We start from the raw sequence: 24,651 nt of genomic DNA, 5'->3' as shown, positions 1-24,651 counted from the left end.
ATACCACAGTAAGAGCCAAGATTTTAAGCTCTACTAAATACAAAACAAACAAAAAGACTTTATATATTAATGTTCATTGAAGAAAATACTAGTAGTGATGTATTATTTTGAAGTATACAGTTAATATGTCTGGAGTTATTTAAAACTTACATTGAGAAAAATGTATTTTCACTATTGCTGTACATGAGCATCTACATAAGGCTGTTAAATTGATTGTTGTTTTATATCAAACAACTTTTATAATACTAATTTTTATTGTTATAATATTTTATAAATTTTAAAGAATATGACAAAAAAAGATATTGTAAGTATTGAAGGGGGGGTCTCTGGGAGGAGGGGAGTACAAAAGGGAAACAAGAATGTGATTTAATTCTATTTACTTAAAATATGTTCTTAAATGTTAACAAGTACAGATAAATTGAAATCATGTAACTTTTCTCATCATAATGCAATAAAAGTTAAAAAAAAATAAAAAATAAATAAATAAAGAGAGCGTCTGAGAAAGCCTCCACGTCATCCAGGCTATCTGGAAGACAAGGAGTTAACTGCATTCGGGAGCCAGGAGGAACTGAGTTCAACAGAGTTAGCAACTGAGACTCCAGTAAGGTCAGACAACAAAGGCTAAGAGGTGAGTAACTGCTGGAAGACAACCATGGTCACTAACAAACCTGAGGTCAGAAATGGACAGAGGGGCTTCAACCATGTTGCACTGGGTGGGCAGTACAGTGCATGAGCATCTTTCTGGTTGGGCTGGGAGGACATGCAAATACTATGGGAGCTTCATTATCTTAGCCTATAATATTTCAGAGAACTAACCAATCTCAAAGCAGTTACTCTAGCCCAGACTGGTCCATTCTCTGCCAAAGCCCTATAAAACCCGAGACAAGGAAGTCTGTTGACTCTTCCTCTCCTGGAAACTTTTCTATCTCTGAGGAGCTTCTCAACCTTCTCTGTAATTCTTTTAGTAAAGTTTGCTTTTGCTCTGCATGCTCCCCACAGAATACGCACCTAGAATCTCCATCAGTACAAGACAGTCAACCTGGAGTCACTGTCTCCAGTCAGTCTTCAGTAACCATCAGAGGCCAGCACCCTACATCTTTGAGTCATGTACATCAATCCCACATCACTTTCAACACTGAACTCGTCACTTTAAGCTTGACATTCACTACACCTTCATTCTCTTTGTTATCAAAGGCCCCTCCTTTAACACTCTCATTCAATCTGTTAGACATTTTATGTAAATCACGCATACATCTATATAGTTCATGGGGATGTACTTTTAGTCACACTTTACTTCCTCAGAACCAAGTCCTGCATATTGATACCAGAGACTAACAAGCCTGTAATCTTTTAGTAGGATTCTGTTCAACCTTACTTGTTGGCTTGAGATGAGTCACCTTCGATGGTGCTCAAACAAGAACTGGTTCATCTGAAGGACAAAGCATCGCATGTCCTAAAGTTCTACCACACTCCAAGGCTGCTGGTACCCCTAGACACAATGCTCACATGTGTCTCTCCTTTCAACTGTCTACTGCTAACTACTATCCCAACCTACACAAATTATAATAGAAGCACCATAGATAGGCTCAAGGGACTCTATTTTTCCCAAGGCAATATTTAATCCTGCTCAGAAACTGTGGCCAAATACACATGTAAAAATCACATAGTAAAATCAAGTCAACTTCATATAAAGCAAAGCAACCATTGTTAAATCAACCATAAAAGCAGACTAAGCCAACAGAACAAGTAAGAAGTACCTGGGTGCCATTGCCAGTGTTCCGAAGGTGATTGTGAAGAAGTTTAGTAGCACCATCCTGGAAAGTTTTTGGTAAAGCTCCTAGTAACATTGTAAACTCTGGGGTATTGAGTTCAAATAAAGAAATCAGCACTGATTGCGCTGCCTAAAAGGAACAAAGGCATACAAAAAGTAGGTGAGATGCATCCTGGCTGCTCAAGGGTGTCTGTTTTCTTCTTATGTTTCTGCTCAAAGGCACAAGGTTCCACCATCTCTTCCATGGAGAAGGAAACGGGATGGTCAAGCCTTAACTTTTATAACTTCTTTCTTTTGGGGAAGATAAAACCTCTCTCAAGTACCATTTATTTCCTACAGTTAAGAAGGGACTATGAAAGTGAAACATGACAAACATTGCAGGGTTATTCCATCAACATATATTACTGTTTTAGGTTTCCCTATAAATGATCATAAAAGACAGTAAATGCTAAAATTAAACTTTCTCAATATGTGAAAAATACACGGGCAGCAGACAACACAGGGGTAAGCATAGTAATGGGAGGAGGGTGAAAATTAACAAAACCCAAGTACATGTGATAATGCAATATGGAAACATGTTACTTTATATGATAATTAAAAAAAAATAAAACCAGCAGAAGGGAAAAACAACAACAGACAAAAAAGTCAACCAATGAAATAAAACAGAGCATGACTGTACTATGCAGCCCCGAAGGCTTTGGTCTGTGATCCCCTGCACAACCCCCACCCCCACCCTGGCTCTGCTCCTTACGTGTTAGCAAGATCTAGTCTTTTCTTAAGTAGCTAATCTAAGAAGTCTACAGTTAACCTCAAGATAAGGTTAGGCAGGGGTTTTGTAGAATCTAAAGTAAAATCAAATAATCGAGAGTACAGTATGAAATGATGCACAGCCACAGGATCATGCCCCGTGCACACACCTTGTTCTGGACCTTTTCTGATCTCATCTGGTAAACCTCTGTGTTCTTTGTTTAGAGCCTAACTATACAACAGTAGAGTAATTAAAGCATGCTGTATTCAGATAACACAACACTATTCAACAGTCTCCTGGTATGTAAGTCTGATCCCTGGGAACTAGGATTACAGCCATTTGTGAGCTGCCATGTGGGTCTTGTAGCAAGTACTCTTGAGTGCTGGAACACCTTACCAGCCCTGCTGATTCATTCTTATTATTGGAGACAGGGTCTTGGTACACAGCCCTGGCTGTCTTAGAACTCACTTTGTAGATCAGGCTGGCCTCGAACTCAGAAATCCACCTGCCTCTGCCTCCCAAGTGCTGGGATTAAAGGCGTGCGCCACCACTGCCCAGCTAAACTCAAGTTCTTATGTACTTTATCAATGGAGTCATTTCACCAGCACAAACAAGTTATGTATTTTTGAGTCAATAGAAAATACTAGCCATAAGCCCTCGGCAGAAATGTTAAAAATATTAACATATATACTAACTATCAACATATACTAAAGAAGACATGTTTAAAAGCTCAGTCAAGCTCAGCATGATGGGACGTAGCAGAATTCTTGATACCTGGGAGATTGAGTCAGGAAGACCAGGACTTCAATGTCATCTGCTAGATTGAGTTCCAGGCTAGCCCAGGATATGTAAGACTGTCTCAAAACACCATAACTCAAGGAAATGAAAATCAAGACAGACAATTAACTCTAAGACAAAACTCAAGGACATGAAAAGCAAAGCAGACATTAACTTTAAGAATAGAACCTCTTTAAGAAAGGAGTCAGTAGCAAATCACTTGGTACAGGAGTGAGAACTTGGAAAGCAAAACAAAACAAAACAAAAAGTGAATCTCCACATAGGCAAGTATTGATTGTTAAGTATTGTAGGGACAGCTGGAAAGGATGTGATCAAGGCACAGGGGGAGCCAAGTCCTCACTGATGGCGAAGGATAAACACAACACTTGTAGCTAACAAAAGATTAGTTAAAAAAAAAAAAACACTTAAAATATCTCCCCATCCCACTCAAACAAACCTTTCGAACATCAGAGCTTTTGGGCTCTGTCGTCCAAGTGATGACCCGGGACACTGCCAGGCGAGTTTCACTGGAATTTGTAAAATCTCTTGGGTCCATCTGCTTTGCCAGAGTTTCTATGTACTTAAGGATAGCCACCTTTACCTGTTGAGGAAAGCACAATAAAAGAGGAGAGTGAGAAGGACACTTGGGACACTAGGTAATGCATCACAAATAATTACCATTAGCCTTTGACAAGTGCAGCACCAGCAGTAACAACAAACCTCCAAGGAATGATACAGCTGTCTACCCTGACATGAAGAACTTATTTTGCAGACTAGGCTGGCCTAGAACTCAGACATATGCCTGCCTCTGCCTCCTGAGTGCTGTGATTATCTTTATGGGTTATTCTTATGTGTATGAGCATTTGCCTCCATGTACGTGGACCATAAGGATACCAGGTGCCCATGGAGCCCAGCAGACAGTCAGATTCCTTGGAACTGTAGTGGAGAGGCCGTGTGCTGCTAAGTACGTGCTGGGAACCAAGCCTAGGTCCTCTTCTGCCTCTGAGGTCCTTCCTTTTTAACAGTTGTTGTTAGTATCACTACTTGCCTGGCTGCAGACTACTATGGCCTTGCTAATACCTGGCATAGGTATATCTACAGGACTTCAAATGACCTTTAACATTTTTTCTTTTTTTAAAGGTTTATTTTGTTTATTTTATGTGTATGAGTACACTGTAGCTGTACAGATGGCCATGAGCTATCATGTGTGTGGCTGCTGGGAACTGAATTCAGGACCTCTGCCGCCCCACTCGCTCCGCCCCGCTCACTCCAGTGTAATCCACTGTAGCTATCTTTAGACACACCAGAAGAGGGCGTCAGATCTCATTACAGGTGGTTGTGAGTCACCATGTGGTTGCTGGAATCCGAACTCAGGAGCTTTGGAAGAGCAGTCAGTGCTCTTACCCGCTGAGCCATCTCGCCAGCCCAACATTTTTTCTTTTAACTGTGTGCTGTTATATGTATGTGTGTTTACATGTGTGGGTAGGTTTGTGTGTGAGATCATGGAGGTCAGAGTCTCTGTGTAGGCCACGCTGGCTTTGAACTCACAGAGATCCATTTACTTCTGCTTCTGATGTGCTGGGATTAAAGGCATTTACAATCATGCAATGCAAGTACTGCAGTTTTAAAAGGTTTCCAAAAAAAAAGTGCTGTTAACTATAATAAGCAAGCAACCACAGAAACATATAATCATTGCAACATTCCCATTTTAGTAGAATATCTCACAACATCATGCAATCTATAACCTAATGGTGCAACTATACATTCCATTTCAAAGAACAAAACAATATAGTTGCAAAGGTTTATATAATACTTCAGCATATTTGTCGAGCTGGAGAAGTATTCAGAAGAAAAATCACATGCATTTAAAGAACACATGTTAATTTAATTAAAATTAAAATCACTTTGTTTTGTAATTTAGTCTACTGCTATCTTCTTTCTTTAAAAAAGATTTACTTCTTTAACTCATTTTTATTTTTATGTTTACCACTATTACTATTAGTTGGAGACAGGGTCTCTGTATGTAGTCCTAGCTCTTTTGGAACTTGCTACATAGGGCATGCTGGTCCCTGGCCTGTGCCTCCTGAGTGCTGGAATTAAAGGTGCGTGCGCACCACACTCAGCAACCTGGTAAAAGTTTTACAGCATTTTGTATATGTGCTTCTATGTGAATATGTGTGTATGCGTGTGTAGGCCAAAAGAGGAGGGCACTGGGTCCCTACGAGTTGAGAGGTGCTTTCAGGATGCCCAGCTTGTTACTGGCTGCCCAGTTTCAAGCTCTGCTTGCTATGTTTGTGAGATGATTGCTCTGAACTTCCAAGTCATCTTTTCATCTCTTTAACTTCTTATGGTCTAAAAAAGTTTTTATCTACATGTATGTGTGTGGGTCTGTGAGAATGTATGCCTCATATGTACAGGTGCAGAAGAGGCCAATGGATCCCCTAAGCTGGAGTTCAGGCTTTTGGGAACTTCTTGACTTGGTTGCTGGGAGAGCAACTCCAGTCCCCTGAACCTAAGTGCTGAGCCAGCTCTTCAGCACTTGCACCATGACCAAGTTCTTTATAATTAATCCTGTCAGCCACGTTTACAATGTTCTCACCTGGGTATGAAATAGGGCAGCAGTGTGACTTACCCCTGCTGTCTGAACGTGTAACAAAGACGGCTCCCACAGCTTTGCTGCTGACTGGGCTTTACATCACAGCAATTACAAAACCAGCATCTGATTCCAGTCCCACAGCAAGCTTGCTTTGCTTCTCACCTGCTTCCCACATCCCTATTTTTCTCGTTCCTTGTCTTTTTCTTTAGGTCTTCAAGTTCACTCTGCCCCTATTGGCTGTTTCTTGAGTGCTCTTCACAGCTAAGGCATGCATCCTGGACCTCTCTGTGTATACTGACAATAACTGATGATCTACCTGCCTCAACGCCTCCTGTGGGGGATCATCCTGGGCCTCTCTGTGTAGCCCAGACTGACAATAACTGATGATCTACTTGCCTCAGCGCCTCCTGTTGGGGGATCACAAGCCTGTACCATTCTGAGTGACTTCTGTTTCTAAAGACTGCTTCAGGCTTCATTTACACAGGAACACAAAACACCTTCCCTTCTATTGTCAGCAGCTACTGAATATCTACCACATAACTACATCAAATCCATTATTACCATTTAGTTAACCAAGTATTATAGGTAATAATGATAAAAAAAGTCTGTTTTGAGGCCAGCCTGGTCTACAGAGTGAGTTCCAGGACAGCCAGAGCTATACAGAGAAACCCTGTCTCGAAAAAAACAAACAAACAAAAAAAAAAGTCTGTTTTGTATTCCCAGAAATGTCTTGGATATAGTATGAGCTACAATATCTATTAATATTAAATAAAGTCTTATTCTGCATGGTACTTTTCAAAAAAACCAAAACCAAAACAAAACAAAAACAAAAACAAAAAACCAAAAGACAAAACAAAACAAAACAAAACCCCAAAACCCAACCCCAGAGGTTCCTTTCCTATAGTGGCTCTGAGGAAATGACACTGCGTTGGGTGCACGTCAACCCTGTTAGAAACATAACTGTGATTCAGAGGCATAACTGCATCTCAAGATATAAAGGGAAAATCGACCTTGGGGAAGGCTTGCAGAGCACATTTGTGCAGCACACAGCAGAAACTACAAAGCTTGCACCCCTATGCTCCTTATTTCTGGACTTTCATCTCAATGGATCGGCCCATGAAAAACATTTCTGTGGGGCTCTGTGCATGCTAGGCAAGCACTCCAGCAATTAAACCATATTCCAGATAAAAAGCATTTCTTGTCTAATGTTAATTATTTTAAATAATAAAATAGAATCTATTTATATTTCAAACAACTAGCAAATGTGTCCAAACAGAATTGAGAAATAGAGTCCTAATACAAACTTTATACTTATTTCAGCCATTTCGCATTACAGAAAATGTTACTATTATATAGGAAGAACGAACTCAGATTATACTTTATATATATGTATGTAGACACATAGATGTTCATATATATGTATATACGTCACTAAAATAAGCACCTAGGCAATGATATGTTTTGCCCAAATAATTATCAGTCTCTAAAAACTACAATTAAGAGAAAAAAGACTAGGGAAATCACAAACATAGATTAAAGAAGATTTTACAAAGTAACCCTGTTTTACCAGCATAGGGTTAGATGGCCATATTTTTTGATGCTCTTAAAATGTGTTTACCCAGAGAGCCTTTCCCAAAGCTAGGCCTCTGGAGAACATTTGAAATCAAATATGTGCATGTGTAAGAGACTTAGTAAGGTTAGTACTGACATTAATGCATAGAACATTATTGGAAAAGCTGCAGAGTTATGAAAAGAAATAATGCAGGTTAAAATGAAAACCAAAGGAAAACCTTTGAGCTCCAAAAAGAGCGAAGCTGGTCCCGCAGTGCTGGCGCAACTATCTGAAAGTTTATAAAGACAAAGCCCACTGATCGAGCAGTTTCTTCTGTGACAAAAACATAAATATATCCTAACTTTATTAATAAAATACTTCAATTCAATGTAATATTTTCAGAAGAAATCAAAGTTTTACCTTCAAACTTGGCGTTTGGGTCTGGTCAACTGTAAATCTCATTAGGATATTAAACTGAAGGTCATTTGGAAAAGATTCTCTGAGAAAAGAAACAACAGCAAGAAAAGAAAAAAGTTAGAAAATAACTAACCCCACACCATATTAAGCTGACAGGTCTGCATTTTAACAAATTCTACAGCAAAAGACCCACAGAGCATGTATGACCTGAGAGCCAAAGTAGCAGTCTATGAAGCACACACAGCTCAATAAAGGCATCTGAACTTACAGTCAGTGAAGAATGAGGAAACAACACTAGGTAAGGGTCTCTTGCTTGTCTCCAATATGTATTTAATCAGAAAAATGTACTCAATAATAGTTCATACTTCTGGAGAGGGGCTCACTGGTTAAAAGCACATAGACTGCTCCTTACAGTAAAACAGCCTGGTTCCTAGCACCTACACAGGCAGCTCACAATCACCTCTAAGTCCAGCTCCACAGGATCCAGTGTCCTCTTCTGGCCTCCCATACAGTTGTAGACAGTTGTGAGCTGTCATGTAGGTACCAGGAATTGAACCCTGGACTTCTGGAAGTACAGCCAGTGTTGCTCCCCCTCCACCCCCATCCCCCAGCCAGTGTTCTTAACCACTGAGCAATTACTCTAGTCCCTTATTTTTATTTTTTAAAGATTTATTTATTTATATGAGTACATTGTAGCTGTCTTCAGACATACCGGAAGGGGGCATCAGATCCCATTACAGATGGTTGTGAGCCACCATGTGGCTGCTGGGAATTGAACTTAGGACCTCTAGAAGAGCAGTCAGTGCTCTTAACCACTGAGGCATCTCTCCAGCACCCCTCTTATTTTTATTTTTGAGACTGGGTCATAGTACATAGCTATGCAGCTCTGGCTGTCCTGGAACTCACTATGTAGACCAGGATAATCTCAAACTCACAGAGATCTGCTTCCCTTTAAATGGGATTAAAGACATGCATGACCAGGCTCAGATTTTTGGCTCTATCTTTATTGCTGTTGTTTTGAGACAGTCTCCTAAATACTGGCCTTCACCTCACCCCATAGTCAAGGATGACCTTGAACTCTTGATCCTCCAGCCTCTATCTTTCAAGTGCTGGGACTACAAGGTCAGTTTACACTTTACTTAAGACAAGCTAACAGCTTCAAGTACTCAAACCAGTATTCATAACACTTCAACACAGGGATTAAATATTCATGATTATCATCAGCTAAACTTGAAATACATACAGAAAACATTACCTTGTAACATCAAGGGCTTTCTGAACTTTTGCCTGAACAGAACCAAGCAGATCAGCACCCATTTTCTTCAGCAGCTGTGTCAGCAGTACAAACAACCAATCTTGAAGATCATCTCTGTGGACTTGTATGAAATCTACTAGAGTCTCCAAGAACATGCTGAACACCTGTAGTCGATAACCAGGAGAAGTGGGAAGAAGAAAGGAAATATTGACCTCTACGCTCAATTCAAAACAGAAGTAGATGGGAAAAAAGGAATCTGAGGCACAGCGATTGGCAGCCAAGCGGAAAAAAACCCTCTCTCTTGCTTTTCACTGGACTCTGTGATACAAGAGTGCATCTGCGCTGTTAACAACTTCTGCAGAAGTCTGACAATTAGCTAGTCCATGCAGCACCACTGGGTAAGGAAACTGCCCATAATGGCTGGCACACCTAATGTTATCAACAATGCCACAGCTTAACCTAGTTAAACTGAGACTCATTTCCTAAGAAATGAACGAGCTGCTATGTATATTTTTGAGGATACTCAGCTTTTAAAAAAATGGTTCTGAGCAAATTAGAAAATTATTGTACTTATAGTCATCAAAAAGTAGAAAAACGTATTATAATAATATGCTGACTAGAAATCCTTGGGTTTCTCAAAATGACAAATTGCATCAACTTTTTGGTATGAGACTTATTATGTATCAAAATTGCCCGCAAAGTAATTTTAAAATAGACTGAACAAAAAGTATTTATATAATGAAATTAATTGAGATAAAAGAATATATTTAAAATTCTGTTAAATGTTTAATTGTTTCTGTGCCAGTAAATTTTATTTTATATTTAGTTTCTTAAGACAGGGTTTCTCTGTGTAGCTCTGGTTGTCTTGGAACTGGGTCTGTAGACCATGCTGGCCTCAAAGAACTCAGAGATCCTCTTGCCTATGCCTCCTGAATGCTGGGGTTAAAGATGTGAGCCATCATGCCTGATGAATTTTACACTTGATTCCAAGATTAAATATACCAGTATTATATAAGGTGAAACTTAAAGGAAAGATAAACTAATACTCATATATAATGTTTTATTAAAATATTTTGGAAAAGTGACCCTTGACAAAGTTTTGTTTCTTATAAGGAATCAGTATTATTCAGGAAGATTTATTTTTTAAGTAAAAAGAAAATATAATTAAGAGTCACAGTCATGCTGGGCGGTGGTGGCACACACCTTTAATCCAAGCACTTGGGAGGCAGAGGCAGGCGGATTTCTGAGTTCGAGGCCAGCCTGGTCTAGAGAGTGAGTTCCAGGATGGACAGGACTATACAGAGAAACCCTGTCTCGAAAATCAAAACCAAAACCAAACCAAAACAAACAAACAAAAAAACAAAACCAAAACCAAACAAACAAATGAACAAAAAAGAGTCACAGTCATGCTGGACTGAGAGAAATGGAAGCCAGAACAGGTGACTGAAGCCATGCTATTTTTGTTTTATGCGGTGTATTATTATAACATAGTCAATAATCTCCAAAGGAACAGCTAATTTGAAATTGTTTCATTCTCAATAATATTTCTGGCATTTCCTTTATGTAGTTGTAATGAACTCTAGTATTTGCCACTTATGTTAGCAATGAAGTTTCATCCATTTAGAATTAGAACTAATCTTTAACACTTGAAACTTGGCTAAAAAGGGGGGGAAACACCTTAGTTGTTTTCTTAAGCTGCTGTGTCTGTAAACCCAGCAGCTGTAGCTAGAGCCTTTGGAGTGCAGAGCTCTGCGCTCTCTAGGCAGCACCAGCTGTGAAGTAGAGTGCTGTTGCTCTTATTCTCCCAGCTAAACGCCCCACCGAGTGAGTGCTGGCTGAGGGCTTTGCTTCTGTAAAAAAGAATTTTCTTAGACCTAGTTTAAGGCAACTTTGTGGTTCTAACCTGCATTCACTCTTCCTGGTTATCTGGCAAATGTTTGGCAGCATCCTGCAGCTGGTTTTCATACTCCTCAACAAGTCACATGTTATAGAATTAGGAGTCAGTGGGAGATGAGTACGTTTTCAGAGGGTGCTGTGAGGCTGTTGGTCATTTGAAATCAGCCATCGCAGCATTACAGAAACCAACACAGTACAAGTCGGGGCTTCTTTCTCGAGGAGCAGAAATGAGCTCCCAATTACTCCTGGTGAATTGCTTTTACGTTTGTTTCAACTGTTTCCTAGTGTCTGAGGGTTCCAACTGTAAATTTTTCCACATGAAAACCTTCCCTGAGCATCTTTGTTTTTTTCAAGACATGGTTTATTGTGTAGCCTGAGCTGTCCTGGAGCTTACACTGGAGACCAGGCTGGGCTGGGACACAGAGACCCATCAGCCTTTGCTGAGATTAAAGGCGCGCACCACTACACTACAACAGGAAAAAAAAAAATCTTAAGACACAGGAAGGCCTAAGTAAGTTTTCAAATTTCCAGTTCCAAGTGTGTCAGTGGTCATTTGGCCTTGGCTGTGCTGTAGCCTTCTGATTACTAGAGCTTCACTTGCCTTTCACTGGAATCTGATTTGCCCCTACACTTTATGATCTAACAATCCTCCCTAAGGAAGATCCAGTTTTACTAAGGCCAATCTTCCCAGTCTGTATATAAAAATAACATACACATATTTAAATGTACGAGTGCTGTTTGCATGTGCATGGAATTGTCAGAAGAGGGCATCAGATCCTTGTTTAGATAGTTGTGAGCCTCCATGTGGTTGCTGGGAATGGAACTCTCCAGAAGAGCAATCTATGTTCTTAACTGCTGAGCCATCTCACCAGCCCTGCACCTTGTTCTTGAGATGTCTTTGCGACTTCTTCCTCCCTACCTGATGCTGTGCTTACCCTGAGCTGGGAGGGCTTTTTCTTAAACACAGTGCGACTGGGCTTTCTCTAAGTTGATGCTGTTTTCTTCAATTGCCCTTCTTTCCTTCCTTCTTGGCAGGAAGCACTGTGGTCTCCTGCACTCAGAAGACTTTGGCCTTCCCAAAGTCTGCTTCCCCAACAACAGCTGTAGGTAAAGCCCTTGACCTCCAGACCTGACTATTCTATTTCCTGTATGCTAGCATCACCAAATCATTTCTGTAACAGGCTAGATAATAAATGACTGAAGCTTTACAAGCCATGGGTCTAGCAACTAACAGCCCTGTCGTTATACCATGGTCACAGACAAAATTAGTACAACTGTGTTTCAAAACAAGTGTATTTACAAACCGCTGGCAGATTCAGTCTGCAGGCTGACTGCAGCTCATGTATTTACAAACCGCTGGCAGATTCAGTCTGCAGGCTGACTGCAGCTCATGCTTCTTCCTTACTATTACTGGAATGCCACTTTGAGAGAAATAAAATCACTACATAGTTCTCATTAGTTCTGTATGTCTCCAAACTGGCCTTGGAGCATCTGGCAACGTAAACTCTGCCTCCTCTTTCATATACATCTCACAAAACTCTGTTTCCCACGATTCCCTGGCCTTCCACTCCTTATGTACATACAGCATGTGTCTTCCTACAAAGTCTGTCAAGGGCTGCTTGGTCTACTTTTGCTCACGGCCACTCATCTTTCCTACCTGAAACTGTTTTCTGGTTTATTTGAGACAGGATTCTACTATGTAGCCTTGGCTGACCTGAAACTCACTATATAGATTAAAGTGGCCTTAAACTTAAAAAAGAGATCCATCTGCCTCTGCCTCTTCCTGTTGGAATTCAAGGCATGTGCCACCACCTGTTTAGAACTTGTGATGTGACTAGCTGTGAATGGTCCTGCTTAAGCTTTTCTCAAATTATATTATTATTCCACCCAGAAATTTTTAATTATGTACATTTTATTCATTTTTGAGATAGGGAACACATAGGGTTACTATGTGTTCCAGGATGACTTGGAACTCATGATAATTTTCATTCAACCTATCTAGTGTTGGGGTTCACAGGCATGTATTGCTAGGCCCACTGCATGGTTCTGTCATTTGTAGGAATGTTTACATGAGCACACATGTACCTGTATTTAAAGGCAAGAGGGCAACCTTCGGGATCATTTTTTATGTATGTGAAGTATGCTGTTGCCATCTTCGGACACACCAGAAGAGGGCACTGGATCCCATTACAGATGATTGTGAGCTACCATGTGATTTCTGGGAATTGAACACAGGACCTTTGAAACAGCAGTCAGTGCTCTTAGCCACTGAGCCATCTCTCCAGCCCTGGGATCATTTTTTATGTGCTATCCACTTTTGCACAGGGTCTCTGGACCGGAGCCTGCCTCTACTATGGCAACTGTGCATCTCCATACTTAGCTTTTTAAAACTATGACTTCTGCAACTAACCTCAGGTCCTCACATACGCACAACAAGCATTTACCGACTGAGCCAATTCTTTCTCTCCAAGACAGGGTATTATTATAGCACAGGAAGGCCTCAAATTCATGGCAATCCTCCTGACTCAAAATAACTGCACAGTCTACATTTACACTTCTCTCAAGATCTTAACTGTTCTTTCCTTGCAGAAGGCTTCTCTGAATGTCCCAGACAGAAAGTTCTTTTGGTCAGATAAAATGTTAAGTAGTATAATTAACATCCAGAGATATGGCTTATAGCCTACTACATAGAAAACTGTACTATTATTTGAAAAAAGTATGAAATCCCCAAAATGGCACGTGTATGCATATAACTATATGTGTGCATATATCTATATGTGCAAATATCCATACATATATGCATAACCACAGCCATAATATGTTGAAAATGATACAAAACCTTTTCACTACCACAGAGAAATCATTTCAGAAGACAATCAATATTCTCTCCTTTCTTCACCAATGAGTAAAGGAGAAATGTATATGTTAATATACTAGAAGGAATAAAAGTTATATTTCACAAGATGAAGTTTAGACTTAATGGTCCATAACCACTGTTTACTTTTATGGAATGATGTTAATGATACTGAACATCAGAAAGCACATTGGAGTAGTAAGGTTTTTAAAATAATCTTGAAAATTGGAAATTATTTTAAGCCTCCGACGGATCAATTTGATATTTCATAAGTGGAATTGTTCAGGAAAGAAACACATATCTGGGCTGTTACAATTGAGGCAGTCTCTTTTTATGGAAGCCTGTTTTATTTTAGGTGTGCCAGCCATCAAATGTGAAACAGAAGAACATAATCAAATTAGATCAATTAGTAGATTAAAAGCACATCTCCACACAGAATGACAGCCTGCGTAACTGCGAATAGCATTTCGTGGATTGCAAAGGGTCCAATACTGCGCGGACTCTTCAGGAGAGAAAACAGAGAAAATGGGTTAATTCCACAGTCATGCAGTAAAGTTAGCTTTTCAACAAATATTGAACCAACTTACTCTCTATTGAGAGTTCCAACACAGGGGACAGCATGCAAAAAGGAAAAAAGAAAAAAAGAAAAACACACAAATTAGTCGCCATCAATGCAAAGTTCCTGTATGGGAGAGAAAAACACTGAAGAAAATAAAAGTAACAACAAATGCTTTTCAAAGTTTCCTGAAAAAACTCAAAGTAGTTTTAAAAACAAGAGTTACATGTACAACCTAGGAGGAAGGCACATGACTTCTCTGCATGTTTCATTCATTTCCTTGTCAGATTCTAAAGTGGGGAGGAGTTCCTTTTTGTGTGGCCTCCAAACCCTGCCTCAGCCTCAGAGGGGCCAGGGTTACAGGCCTGGACCACCACATTCAACCCATACAAATATTTTTTTGTTGCACAATCCACTATCCTTGTAGATTAACTTTTAGAAAAAAAGGTTAACAGAACCTCATTTCCATTTATCAACAGTGTTAAAATTTGGTTTCAAACCAGAGTATCTAAAAATATTTTCTTATCTTCTCCCTGCACCTTCAAAAGTGGCATGACTTCTGTGAAGTCTTGTACTGAATGCAAGAAAAAAACAAGTATTCCCGTGACACTTCACCTTCCGTGGGTAAGAGTGTTACCGTCCATCTCCTGCTCTAAGACTGCTGAGCATCTCATTCCCTGATCTGGCTACAAGGCTTGTCAGAAGACCAGAGATGATGACCTAGCAATACTCAACTGGGTCCTGGCACAGCAGTAACAGGGTGGTTTCTACAGCAATCCAAGGCTCAAAGGCTCAATTCAAAAATAGTTGCCAGTTCATGCAGCTGAGTGGAGATGTACTTTTTTTTAAATTAAAGAACTCCTTTCTGAATGTCAAATGCTGAAAGCACATGGTTAAGTAAGTTCCAGTACACGGTTTCACATATATTAGGGAGTTGGGAGGCATAAAATGGATTCATAGCAATGAAAATGAAAACTTGGGGATCAGAAAGTGGTTCACTATGACCTGAGTTCTGATCCCAGCATGCACATAACAAGCTGAAGTCTTGCTTGCACTGTAACCCACTGCTGTCAGGGGAGGCGACAGGAGGATCTCTTCAGGACTTATTAGCTACCAGCCTCGCTGAAATATGCAAACTACAGATTTAGGAAAAGGCTCCGCTTTAAAGAAATAAGGTGTACACAAATGGGGACACCAATAACCTCTTCCAGCATCTCTGCATGAACACAGCCATATGCACCTGTACACAAGAAAATACACGAGCAAACATACCTGTACACAAGCACACACACACACACAAACACACATGCACACCTGTATACAAGTATACATAACACACACACACACACACACACAGACACACACAGACACACACACACGGAAAATATGTGCATAAACCACACATACAAACACTCCACTGACAAAGATAGAATTGGAAAGCAGTCTCTACAATTATTTTAAAAATATTCTTACATTTGATGTTGTAAAATGTCTATGGTAAGAACTATAGAAGTGATGTAATCTAAACACTACATATTTTAACTGAATCATCAAAATCTTATTGAGTTGGATCCTATTATATAAGCTGTTATACAGATTAGTAAGGCAGACATCGCTAAAAAGTACTGCATACAGAATTAGAGCACACACCACCATCCATATTTGCTAACCTGTGTTGTAAGTGAAACACTTGGTGTCTCATGGTCTACATTCTTGTCTTACATATGCCACAGTGAAACCACTTAGCCTCACACTGTAGCTCTCTGTATCTGCAGATTCCATTATTGGAGGAGTCAACCTAAAGTGGACTGAAAACATTCCTGGGAAGAAGCTGCCTTTTAATTCAACACCTGCATTCTTATTTTTTCTTTAATCACCCTTAAACAAGAAGATTTTAGTATCTGCAGATTGTCCTGGAACCAACCCATGATAGATACTGGGGGCAGGGAGGAGGTAGGAGAGGGGATATATGAAATAACAAGGTGAATTTATCCAACCATAGACAGACATCAAGAGATCTCCACTTACAAACTGTACTAACCTATCTGAGCTCCAGGGAAAATCCTGCATCCACTTCACCTGCACCAAGGAAAGGGTCATTTCTAGCCCTTCCTTTCTGGAATGTCTCTAAGCATACTAGAGGATGCCTGACATCTTGGCTGGTCACAAAACCTTTGTCTAAACGTATTAAGGGAAATGCTCTGGGCACTGAAGTGAATGGTCTGAGCTGGCCCGTTTGTGAAGTGTCCTGTTTCTGCTGGAGTCAACAAATGGTCTCACTCAAGTCAGACAAAAGCTTCAACAAACTGCACCCCAGGGCAGCTGCCTAGTGTCTAACGCTCACAGACAGACTGAAACATTGATCTAAATCTAAAAACCACATGGAGCAATTCACCATCCATGCCATGATAAATGGTATCTCCTATGCAGCTTTGTGGGATTTTACACACTTGCTATCCTGTGACCTTACAAACAACTGAGTAATAGATAAAACCTTTCAATCCAGAATGGCCGTCTAACTCCAACTGGAGGGAAAGGTATCATTTATGTAGAGCCCTAAGGATGTGGCTCAGGAAAGAATGAGAACTCTTCCCCATGGTACATTTCAACCTATAAAGAAAACTGCGCAGCAGAGCTAGGGAAGAAAGCAAGACTCTGGTCAATAGTAAGGAGGTGTGTAGTTAATCTAGATCGTCTCCTTGGCCACACATCGGACTTCAGTAGCTTAGCATACCTGTGAGAGAGTTTTCTTGACTGGATTATTTGAGGTCAGAGGACCTGTCCTAAATCTAGGCCACATCTTCTGGTGGCAGACTATATAAATTCACATGGTAGAAAGAAAAATTGCTTTTTGCCTGCCTGCCCTCTCTCCCCCTGGCAAGTCCGTCTATCCTAGTGCATTCCTTCACTGGCAGATGAACACACTTCTTCAGGCTCCAGCACAGCCCAGAACCAGCTAAGACACCCAACCTCCAGGACTGAACAAATACTATATTCTTGGCCTTTCTGTTAGAGACAGCTACTGATGGACTAGCTGGATTGCAGCTGGTAAACCACTCTAACAAATCGCATTTTAACACAGAATCACTCTATCAGTTCTGTTCCTCTAGAGAACCTGACTAATACAGGGAATATAAACCAAATGACAGGATTGGACATTTGCTTGGATATTTTTTAAGGAATTTAAGATGGTTAGGTACATTATATCAGATAATTTAGGTATAGAAAGCGTGTGTGTGTGTGTGTGTGTGTGTGTGTGTGTGTGTGTGTGTGTAAGTGCGTGCGCCCACATTTGGCAAAAGATGATTGTACTTTGAATGAGCAGTGAGAATGGAGAGAAATTCAGAGCAGAATTAAAAGGAGGCGTGGTATGCAAATTCCTAAGCTGAGTATTCACACAGTGGTAGCATCAGGCAAAAGGGAGGATGAGACAGGCTACGGACAGAGTCAGCCCCCTTCATCTTAGAATTCTGCATCTGTGTTTTAAACAAACACATAATGAAAATTTTGCAAACCTTTGCCTTTATAACCATGCACATTTCCTCTATAATTTTTTTAAAAGATTTATTTATTTATTTAATATATATGAGTACACTGTAGCTATCTTTAGATACACCAGAAGAGGGCATCACATCCCACTACCGATGGTTGTGAGCCACCATGTGGTTGCTGGGAATTGAATTCAGGACCTCCTCTATAATTTTTTAATAATACAATTTCATAATCAGTTACGATGTAATTACATTAGGTATTACGTAGTGGCCCATGTCTTTAATCTCAATACATGAGAGGCAGAGGCAGGTAGATCTCTATGAGTTCTGAACACAAGGGCAACTTGGTTTATATAGAAGTTTCCAGGCCAGGTAGTTTACATAACAACACACAGACACACACTTCAAATAATAAACAAAGTATAAAACAGAAGGAAGATTTAAGTACAACACTCTACACAACACTATCAGTAAAATAGGCAGAGACAGGGTGTGAGAACTAGACCGAAAGAAATGGGCACAAGAAAAGGAGGGATTCCAAACAGAAGAAAACACTATTTTTCCTATCTTATCCACATTTGTTTGTTTCTTTTTAAAAAAATGATTTAATTATTTTATGTTTATGTATTTAATTATTTTTATGTACACTGTATATATCTTCAGACACAGCAGAAGAGGGCGTCAGATCTCATTACAGATGGTTGTGAGCCACCACGTGGTTGCTGGGAATTGAACTCAGGACCTCTGGAGGAGCAGTCGGTACTCTTAACCCCTGAACCATCTCCCCATCCCACACCCATGTTTTTAAATGATAGAAAAAGTACTTCCAAATACAGAACAGATTCAAAATGAAGCAGAATAAAACAAAAAGTCAAACAGCCAACTGGAATTTGTAAGAACCTCCTGAAAAGCCAAGGAGATGAGACCATACAACACAGAGCAGCGTTTCTCAACCTGTGGGTTGAGACCTCTCTGGGGAGAACCCACAGGTTCCTTTCACTGGGACTGTCTAAGACCATCAGAAAACATATATAAGTACATAATTATGATTCATAATTAGCAAAATGACAGTTATGACATAGCAATGAAATAACTTCACAGTTGGGGTCACTGCGGCATGAGGAACTGTATTAAAGGGTTGCAGGAGTAGGGGTTGAGAGGTCTATGAGTTCCACATCACAAGAGATGGGATGTACATGTCTGCAGTAAACAAGTGCTTCAAGGTGAGAGCTCTTTCTATCTTAGCAGGAAGGAAGATGGTCAGAGACAGGAAATATGGTCCCTGCTTGAGGGCTGGCATCTCAGCAGAAGAGACAGGCAAGGACAAAAATGTGGCAGGGATCTTAGGAGACAGAGTGTTAGATCCAGTCACCGTGAAAGACTGAATAAGAACCAAGAGAAGGAGGAGGAGGAGGAGGAGGAGGAGGAGGACTGTAAGCCTAACTGAGTACTAAGAGAAGAACCACGGGCCAGGTGTGGGGAGAGCATGCTGGTCAGGACTCTCTAGAGGCTGTTGGTGCATTTCCCCCTTCAGTATTCCAGATCTTCAGTCAGTTAACCTTCATGATCTAAACAACATAGGTTCTGGGGGCTGGAGAGATGGCTCAGTAGTTTAAGAGCACTGACTATCTATAAGCTGGATCTGGTGGTATACATCTTTAATCCCAGCCCTACAGGTGGAACAAGGTGAATCTCTCTGAGTTTGAGGCCAGCCAAGGCTACACAGTGAGATCCTGTTTCAAAAAACAAAGAAATAAACAAACAGCAAAACAACACCGCCAAAGCACTGGCTGCTCTTCCAGTCCCTTGTAAGTACAGCAAGTGCTCTTAACCACTCAGCAGTCGCTTCAGCCCACAGCTGACATTTCATTTTGTTCTACTCATTCATTTACTTATTTAATGAGTTTTGCTTTTATTATGACAGGGTTTCTCTGTGTAGCTCTGGCTGTCCTGGAACTCACTGGTACACCAGGCTAGCCTCAAACTCAGAGATCCGCCTGTCACTACCTCTGGAGTACTGGGATTAAAGGCATGTGCCACTGCTGATAGGCCCCATAGCTAACATTTGAAACTTCTGTTTCTACTGGTAAAAATTCAGATTCTACTCAGTGACCATCCAATCTGCAAAGCCTTCTTAGTCGTAAGAGCTGGGATTCTAACTGCACCCCTCAATATTCCTTTAAAGAAGCCTGGATGGATGGATAAAAAGAACCATTTCTAAACTATGCATGATATAAAACAACTGAAATTATGTTTGAAAATACCACTACGAATGGCTTATACTTTCCTCTTATTATTTTATTTCTTTTTTTGATAAAAATAGGAATAAATAATCTTGAACATTAAAACATACCTTGCCATGAGGATCTGCAAACATTCTTGTGAAAATTTCACACAATCTTTTCAGTTCAACTCGACTGCCAAAAACAAAAAACAAAACAAAAAAAGTTTGATTAATATATTGCTATAGGATGAAGTCATTTAAAGTAAATCTACAAATAATTAAATTTACTGACAATGACAACAAAAAGGCTATACAAATTATTCCTCAAAACTGAGAAATGTGTGGATTTCTCAGGCTAGGATAAATAAATGTACAGTTGTGAAATGTAGTGACAATTCTGCTGCAACCCACACTGTGAGGATGGCAAAGAAACAAGCTATAACAACCCCCATCTGAATCTCAGTAAGGGTGACAATGTTTCCTAGGTTCTACCTTTTCTAAACTGTTCTTTTTTTTCATTTAAAATGAAATGTTGTACCTAATATTCTTGATATTATGATTTATTTGTACTGAGTCATGAAGTATGATGTGTAACTGAAAAATTAATATATTAGGTAGTATAAAAATAAACATTGGTTTTGAATTATGTACTTCTAATACACCTTAAAATATGTAAAAATAAATTCTATCAAACTCCAATGTTACTGTTATCAAGTGAGAAGATGGCCTTCTACATTTCCACACTAATACCTGTGAATAATCTGAAATCTGGATTTGTTTTGATTTGTTTTGTTTTGTTTTTGAGACAGTGTCTCCCTGGTTAGCCTTGAACTCACTCTGTAGCCCATCCTGGTCTTGCACTCAGAAATCCACCTGCCTCTGCCTCCCACAGCACTGGAATTAAAGGCATGTGCCCAAACACCTAGGCAGAAGTTGGGTTCTTAAGGGGTCAATCACACCATGTCCATAAGGGCAGTGAAAGATGTAGGAATGAGGCGAACTACACCACTAAGAAACTTACTCTACCACCCTGTAATCCTTTACTTTGAACCCCAAAGTTAGGAATATACTAACTTGTTTTGAATGAAAAGCTTTGTTTGTTTTTTAACCCTCTGTCTGTGGGGTGCATGCTCATGTGGTGAAGACCCTAAGTATCACTCTTACCTTCTCATGTCTGAGACAGGGCCTCTTGTTTTACTGCTGTGTACACAAGACTAGCTGACCTGTAAGTTTGCAGCTATTTCCCTGTCTCCACCTTCCATCTTTCCACAGGAACACTGGAATTACAATGTGCTACTGTGTGCAGCTTTGCACGGTCTCTAGAGAGCCTGCAGTCAGGCCCCCTTGTGTGCAGCTTGGCACGGTCTCTAGAAAGCCTGCACTCAGGCCCCCTTGTGTGCAGCTTGGCACGGTCTCTAGAGAGCCTGCACTCAGGCCCCCATACTTGCAAAGCAATCACTTCCCTCAGCAGGTCATCTCCCAAACCTAAAAGGTTTAAAATGTTCCAGTAACTAGGGAAAGAAAATGACAGCAGTGAGTTTCCTTACTGGTGGCCCTAAAGGAGTATGGCTTGGGAAAACTTTGGACAGTTTTTGACACCTTTCACAAAGCCAAGTCAGAAGGCACAAGCCTGCTAGAACAAGTACTTCATGACACTTCTCACCTTAGTGTTCTCTGGTTTTTTAACAAGTTCTGCAGACCCAAGAGGCCTTCTTTCCTCTCTGACCAATTGGAACTAGCACATCTGTTGAGGACTTCTGCCACATCTTCTGTCTGTCTCATGTAGGTAGGAATACTACCATTTCGAGAGCTATAGGAGCGTTCTGAACAGGCACTAGAAGCATCGCTGTTGGCATCATCGTCTGAGTGCATTCCATAGGATTCATACCTTCTTCGAGCAGGTTTTTTCTGTCACATATCAAGAACTACATTAGCAGTAGTTACACACATGTGGGTATTTCATAGTGTTTACTTAACACAAGAAGACTGTTTCTGTCTTAGATCAGTGGAGGACATGCTGCTAACCATTGTAAAGATAAAATGTCAATATTTTGTTTCTCTTCAAGAAGTGCTTTAGAAGTTAGTAGAACATGAACTGTTTAACTATGATGACAGTAGAGAAGTGACTTTGAGCAAGCCCAGATATGCCAAGTGGGAGGTGCTCTAAAGTATATGCTTTCTCCTTTACGCAGAAAAGCAAGAACAAATAGAATGTAAATTAATAGAAACTGAACTAGAAATATGAGTTGGCAATAAGAAAATACCACCTTTTGAGGGGAGTAAAACCACGACTCTCTTACATAAATACTATGTTCTTTCCTGTCTCTCTATATATGTACACACACACACACACACACACACACACACACACACACACACCACACACATATATCCTCTTTTCTATTTCTATTGCCATTTTCCCCCTCTGTTCCAACCTTTATGTCTTCAAGATAAGTATGGATTTTTAGAAAGCAAGATGTTATATGTCCTTAGAGTTTTCCCAATGTAATCTATATTCTGAAGCTTATTCTGTATGAGAAAGCAGTTGAATTTCCTTTGATTTCTTAACCGAAAGGTTAATATCTTATTTAACTGCCAAGTATGCCTTGATATTAAAGGTGTCATGAGGTAAATAGCTCCTTTAAGAATCCCATGCAGAGACTGGAAACAAATGTACATACCCTGACACTTGGATTTGGCAGGGAGTGGTGGAACTACTGCATGAAACACACCAAGTACAGCAATTCAAAAGTCCCAGGCATCTACAGATAGCAGAGCTCTAGCCCAAAAAATTTAAAGGTGTGCAATCTGAACACAAATAACCAAATGCTTTTACAAAGCTGTTGCCATCAGAAATTCTCATTCTGACCTACAGACACTAACTGAATTTAGAATAACAATGTTTACTTAGGTGGGCCCCAGGACCAGGTCAATTAAAGCCTCCAGTATCAATGAGTCATCTCAGGTGTGAAAAAGTGCACCTCCCTAGGACACTCTGTTCAGTTAGTATCCCCCACAGACAGTCACAGTGACAGAGTAATGGATGGACAGCTAAAGATTTTATTACATCCACTTTAATTTTTTATATTATCTGTTAAGTTGATGAAGCAAAGAAAACAAGCTATGATACCGTAAGACATCAGAAAATAGCGGTGTCTATACCTTAGTCCGTATGTCTCCTAAGAGCTGAGAGCAGTCAATTTTTAAAGAGAGAAATTGAAAATAATGAAGAACATTTTGCTAAACAGCACAGTGAATTGGCATTAGCAATGCCTACAATTAGAAATGCCCAGTTGTATAACACAGATATAAAGAACTGCTTACTGTCAGGGTTGTCTCTAGTCCTGCCAGTGTCCTTCAATTCAGAGACACAGCTATGCTACATAATCTAAAAGCTACACAAACAAGACAAAGCACAAGTTTTCCAAAAACACTCAAATTCTTCTTACTAGTTATAGCCCTTTGCCATTTATAAATTAAACTTTCTTTTCCCAGGTACAACTCTGGTTTAGTACTGGAGATTTCTCATAAACTTGATAGTTACATTTGTGCTATGCAAGATGAGAGTAGAATCCTAGGGCTGCAACTATGATTTATGACTGTGCGGTTAATACCTGCAATGGTGGTACACACCTTTAATCTAAACTCTGTGAGTTCAAAGTTAGTCAGGTCTACATAGTGAGTTTCAGGCTAGCCAGAACCACACAGTGAGGCCTTGTCTCATAAAAACAAAACAAAGGGCTGCAGAGATGGCTCAGCAGTTAAGAGCAGTGGTCCTGAGTTCAAATCCCAGTAACCACATGGTGGCTCACAACCAACTGTAATGAGATCTTCTGGTGCGTCTGAAGACAGCTACGGTGTATTTAAATATAATAATAAATCTTTAGGCCGGAGTAAGCAGGGCTGGAATGAGTGGGGCCTGACCTGAGCGAGGCCAACTGGAGCAAGCAGAGGTCCTGAATTCAAATTCCCAGTAACCACATAATGGCTCACAAACACCAGTACAGCCATAGTGTATACTTGCATATACATTAAATAAATAAATAAATAAATAAATAAATCGTTAACAAAAAAAAAAAAAAAAAAAAAAAAAAAACCTAGAAAGCTGACTCAGGGATGAAGAGCACTGACTGCTTTTTCAGAGGTCCTGAGTTCAATTCCCAGCAACTACATGGTAGCTCACAACCATCTGTAACTCCAGTTTCAGGGGATTTGACCCCTCTTCCGGCCTCCATAGACACCAGGCTTGCACATGGTGCAAAGACATGCATTCAGGCAAAACATCTATATATGTAAAAATAAATTTGACAACAATTTTTTGGTTAAATATTTCTACATAACTTGAAGCTAACATCTTACTTGAATAAACAGCAGCCCAAGAATGACAAAGTCAGTCCCTAAAACTATGCAAGCAGAAGTAAGTTGTTAAACTAAAAAAAAAGGAGCAACCTGAAAAACATGATTTGGGAATAATAAGTAAAACGTCTGATTGATCACATCCGAAAGGGTGACCC

At 40.0% G+C, this 24,651-nt stretch overlaps 1 protein-coding gene across 28 annotated transcripts in view; it reads right to left on the bottom strand.

Moving 5' to 3' along the window:
• Positions 1-24,651, bottom strand: part of Clasp2 (cytoplasmic linker associated protein 2) — a 193,168-nt gene that overhangs the window by 24,667 nt on the left and 143,850 nt on the right. For 14 of the 28 annotated variants that reach the window (XM_031343842.1, XM_031343846.1, XM_031343844.1 and 11 more), the window contains 8 exons: positions 23,300-23,323; positions 21,801-22,045; positions 20,267-20,330; positions 19,414-19,416; positions 9,117-9,280; positions 7,865-7,943; positions 3,754-3,897; positions 1,758-1,901 (listed from right to left, as the gene is read on the bottom strand). In XM_031343842.1, the coding sequence (XP_031199702.1) occupies positions 1,758-1,901; positions 3,754-3,897; positions 7,865-7,943; positions 9,117-9,280; positions 19,414-19,416; positions 20,267-20,330; positions 21,801-22,045; positions 23,300-23,323 (867 nt within the window). Of the gene's footprint in view, positions 1-1,757; positions 1,902-3,753; positions 3,898-7,682; positions 7,734-7,864; positions 7,944-9,116; positions 9,281-19,413; positions 19,417-20,266; positions 20,331-21,800; positions 22,046-23,299; positions 23,324-24,651 lie in introns of all 28 variants that reach the window. The other 14 variants (XM_031343845.1, XM_031343848.1, XM_031343869.1 and 11 more) reach the window with 4 other exon arrangements.

Source organism: Mastomys coucha, unplaced genomic scaffold, assembly GCF_008632895.1.
Source record: "Mastomys coucha isolate ucsf_1 unplaced genomic scaffold, UCSF_Mcou_1 pScaffold23, whole genome shotgun sequence".
NCBI lineage: Eukaryota > Metazoa > Chordata > Mammalia > Rodentia > Muridae > Mastomys > Mastomys coucha.
This window is presented reverse-complemented; position numbering and strand designations above follow the sequence as displayed.